Source organism: Theobroma cacao, chromosome 4 (genome assembly GCF_053813885.1).
Source record: "Theobroma cacao isolate CCN51 chromosome 4, ASM5381388v1, whole genome shotgun sequence".
Classification (NCBI taxonomy): domain Eukaryota; kingdom Viridiplantae; phylum Streptophyta; class Magnoliopsida; order Malvales; family Malvaceae; genus Theobroma; species Theobroma cacao.
In genome coordinates, this window is record NC_142642.1 from 28,661,333 (window position 1) to 28,665,663 (window position 4,331).

At 36.5% G+C, this 4,331-nt stretch overlaps 1 protein-coding gene across 3 annotated transcripts; it reads left to right on the forward strand.

Annotated features, from left to right (window-relative positions):
* The first annotated feature begins 279 nt into the window (after window positions 1–279).
* Window positions 280–3,818, forward strand: APO4 (APO RNA-binding protein (DUF794)). Of its 3 annotated transcripts, none has more exons than XM_007032998.3 (3): window positions 280–443; window positions 1,195–1,450; window positions 2,804–3,818. In XM_007032998.3, the coding sequence occupies exons 2-3, from the start codon at window positions 1,236–1,238 to the stop codon at window positions 3,525–3,527; spliced, it is 939 nt and encodes a 312-aa protein (XP_007033060.2). In that variant the 5' UTR covers window positions 280–443; window positions 1,195–1,235; the 3' UTR covers window positions 3,528–3,818. The 3 variants fall into 3 exon arrangements, with proteins under 3 accessions (XP_007033060.2, XP_088661268.1, XP_007033061.2); XM_088805142.1 differs by having other exon boundaries at window positions 1,228–1,450; XM_007032999.3 differs by having other exon boundaries at window positions 1,231–1,450.
* Window positions 3,819–4,331: the final 513 nt, after the last annotated feature.

A 4,331-nucleotide genomic window follows, 5' to 3' on the forward strand; every position in this document is an offset into this window, starting at 1 on the left:
ATGCGTTAGATTATTTTTATGATTGCAAATAATCTTGGAATGATTTTTTATTTTTATTTTCATGCAATCTTTCCCTAATATCACCTTAAAAAACTTTCATTAAAATCATTTTCTATTTGATAATTATTAAATAAGTAAAGTGAAATTCTCATTATCAAATAATAATAATAAAACTTTTTCCTATCCTTAACTTAAAATTTAAGTTACCAATTCTCGAAAAACGTAAAAAAAAAAAAAAAAAATATATATATATATATATATATATATATTTTTTTTTCCTTAATTTCCCAGAATGTGGCGGCGGTGGTTGCCGTTTTCTTTCCTTTCGTTTCTGGACGACAAGAAGGGCTGACGAAACCAGACATAGGAACTTGAGAACCCGACACCCATAAAACTCTAGACCCAAAGACGCAAGAAACCCCAATAACCCAGTTGTGCGCTAGGTATAAAATTTGTGATCTTGCGTTTTAGTATTGAATTTCACTATTATAATTTGGAACTAAAGTTACTTGTTTTCCTTTCCAACAAGTAGAATTGTGCTTTATTTTACTTTATCTTATTGTTGATAATTTGAGATTTATTTGTTTTTTAATGTCATGGTTTTGTTTTTTGTCAAAACTATTTGTTTTTGATAAAAATATGTGAGAAAATTTAATGTTTTGCGCTGATTTTTTATGCTTTGGTTTATGTATTATATATATTAGATTTGATGTGGGTTGCTCGCTCAATTTGAATGAATTGCTGCTTGTTGCATTAGTTGAATTGGTATTTTGGCTGACATTGAATTGCTACTATAAATATTTTTCTTTTATTCTTTTCGTCAGCGTGGATTCGGGTTTAAACGCAAATGCTTGTAACTAAAAGTTGATGAAATTGGCAAGTGTTTTGGTTAAATATTGATTTGTTTTGAGGCTTTGGAAATGTTTCATATAGCAAAAGCGGCAATCAGGCAGAGCCGTAGTTTGCTTGTCATGGACTCATGGTCATGGTCCTTATTCTGGAAACTTGAATTTTAAGGGGATACTGTGCCGGATTCTCTAACTAATTCAGTTTGCTTTATGTTTGTTTATTTTATTTCAGTTTGAAAGTTCCAATTTTTGTTTCAACTTTATCTGATTGTGTTGGATTATGTTTCTTAGATCTAACTGTTGTCAGTTTATTCAATCTGAAGATGCTTCTATTTGTTATTTGTAGTGTTCGCAAGGTGTTTGATTCAATGCCTTTTAGCAGGATCTATGTCAATGGCATTAAGGGGTTACTGGAGATCATACAGCTCGAAGGTCGACTTGAAGAAGCTGAGGCCGATGATACTCAAGAGAATCGAGAATCGAGCTAAGGACTATCCAGTGCCCGGAATGATTCCAGTGGCCCAAGAGGTCCTCATGGCTAGAGCACTCCTCTTCCAAGGAGTCTCCATCCTTCTCAAATTGTTCCCTGTCCTTGCCTGCAAGTAAGTCCCTCCCTCAATTTCTATATTCAAATAAACCTTAATCCAAGTTTGCATCATCTTTGCATATATGTTCATTTGTGCTAGACTTAACTGTTATAATATCTGCATCAAAGACTTCTAGTTAGGTTGTCAAGTGATAACTTGTTTGGAAATTTCACTAGTCACTGATGAACTCAGATATCATGTTCTAGAAATACAACCCCAATATGTCTCTGGAAAGAGCCAAGCTATAATATATAAAACTTTCAATTGACTCAGACGAGTTTTTCAGTAGATTAGTGTTTAAATGCCAGCATTGTCTCAAGATGGATTTTGGCATTCCGCTTGCCAGTGTAGTGCCTTCCTCTGAGGGTGCAATCACAGAGACCTTAGTGCCCCATGATTTGCTGAGAGTGAAATCATGCCACGTTTGCCGTAAGGTAATGGAAGAACAGCCTGTACTCCGCCATGGACCTTGTAAAATGCCACCACCATTTTAAGGTACAATACTGTCAAGACAGCAGAATCTGACTGATTTAACTGCCCCTAATGTTAGGCTTTCCTGTTTTGCTTGCACTTTATGTATATTATCTCCAACTGATTGCAGGAAGTATTTTGCACAAATAGGTAGAGTTTTTTTTTTTTAATGTTCAAAGCAACTCTTACAGCAATAAATTGTCCTAGAATTTGGGCTGGATGCAAAATTTTAGTTGTGAGTCCCAGGATAAAATTTGTTTATTTTAGTCAATGAATCCATTATAGATACAAGTTCAGTAATTGCTGATTAATTAAACATGGAGTAATGGTTTCATGGGAATATGGGGATAACTGACTCTTCCCGAACTTAATTGCACTTGTAACATGCATGAGTATGAATCAAACTGTTGACAGATATTCCAGTTCCTTTGATTTCTATTCTATAATAATAAATGTTCTGCATCTCCTGCTGCAAAGAGCAGTCACTTCTCTTTTCTGTCGCCTCTGTGACTTCATAAGCAGACAACAAGGGAAAACTGCAATGCTACTGTCATATATTGTTGCTTGTTGGTCAATAGATTTGTCTCCACAATGCTACCACTTGCATTTTAAGGATAATAGAATGCTCATTTAGAACAAAAAGTAAGCAACTTTAGTTTGCAGTTAACAAGGCAAATACCTCTCTCTCTCTGTCTCTCATTTGGGTTGAAATTTCAGATTCATATTTATGTTTGCATTTGGAAGAAGTCTAGTACCTTTCATGATTGATGAGAATGGAGGGGAAACCTTTGTTTCCATAAAGAAATTTCTCTAGTTTTACTGCATTAGTCCAGCCTCTATTCAGCAAAATATTACCCAAAAACCAAGTTGCAATTTGATTCATATAAATCTTTGCAGGTTCTGTCCAGAAGTATATATTGGTGAGAAAGGCCATTTAATCAAAACTTGCTGTGGATACAAGCGCATTGGAAAGAATCGCGTTCATGAATGGGTTAACGGGGGTTTGAATGATATACTTGTCCCTGTAGAAGCATTTCATCTGCACAACATGTTCCAAGGTGTTATCAAACACCAGCAAAGATTTGATTTTGAACGTGTTCCTGCAGTTGTGGAGCTATGCTGGCAAGCAGGGGCTGATCTAAATGATGAAAATTTGAACTCGGGTTCATTAGTTGCAGATGAATTTTATGGTGGTGTCAGAGGGATTGAGTCTTTGTCACATGATGATTTGACTGTGATAGCAAATGGCACCTTGAGGGCATGGGAGACACTTAGATCTGGCGTTATGAAGCTTCTATTGGTCTATCCGGCAAAGGTTTGTAAATATTGTTCTGAAGTTCATGTGGGGCCATCTGGCCATAGGGCTCGTCTTTGTGGAGTGTTTAGATATGAAAGTTGGCGTGGAGCCCATTTTTGGAAGAAGGCAGGGGTTGATGACTTGGTCCCACCAAAGATTGTGTGGCGGCGAAGGCCTCAAGATCCATTAGTGCTTTTGGATGAAGGTCGGGATTACTATGGGCATGCACCAGCTGTGGTGGACCTGTGCTCACGGGCAGGTGCTATTGTTCCAACTAAGTATTCATGTATGATGAAAGTGAGCGGTTTACCTGCACCTCTTTGAGTTTAACCTTCCATCTTGCAAGCTAAACCTCAAGTGAAGTTGGTTTCAAGATACATCATTGAAGGCACCTTTAGGTCCAGAGCTCTTGTAGACCATCTAAGTGGGCAAGATTCTCATCTCACATGGCTAGAATTTTTCATTCATATCTTCATTTGGTCCTTTATATTTTCTTGCATTAACAAAATTTTGTTGATAATCACAATGAGTCGAACATAGTTACGTTAATATAAACATGAAATCAATGGTATGTGTATCTGTGTGTATTAATAATTGATATACCATTCTGGGTTCTTTTTGTTTTTTTTTTCAGCCTCGAGCTCTCTTTTCCTGTCACACATACAGTTTATAGATGAGCTTGCATGTCCACTTGCATGTTTAGATTGATAATGCTAGGGTACCTCTTCGCCTTATGATGCTTTGATTGTCAGCTGTTTTAGGCATTTGCAATCAGCTTTAATTTATAGCTTAACTGATTTTATGTTTCGTTTTCTTTGTTCTTATTTCTTTAGTTAAGTGGAGGGATGGGTTGGGTAGGTGGGGTGGGGTGTGCTTGTGAGCTCCATGTGTTGACCTGCTATAAGATTACTCTTAATAATAGCTTTCTCTCTTCCTCAATTAATGGCATTCGGCAACAGGCAATTACACCTATCAAAAACCTGAACCTACATTAGAACTTGAAGTTTAGGAGAAGAGGGTGGACACCAATTCTAATAAACTTCTTCCATAATTAGTTTAAACCATTTGCGTCTGTAACGGTTCATTTTTATACTCTAAATTGAATGTCTTTGCTTTTAGTTTCAGGCT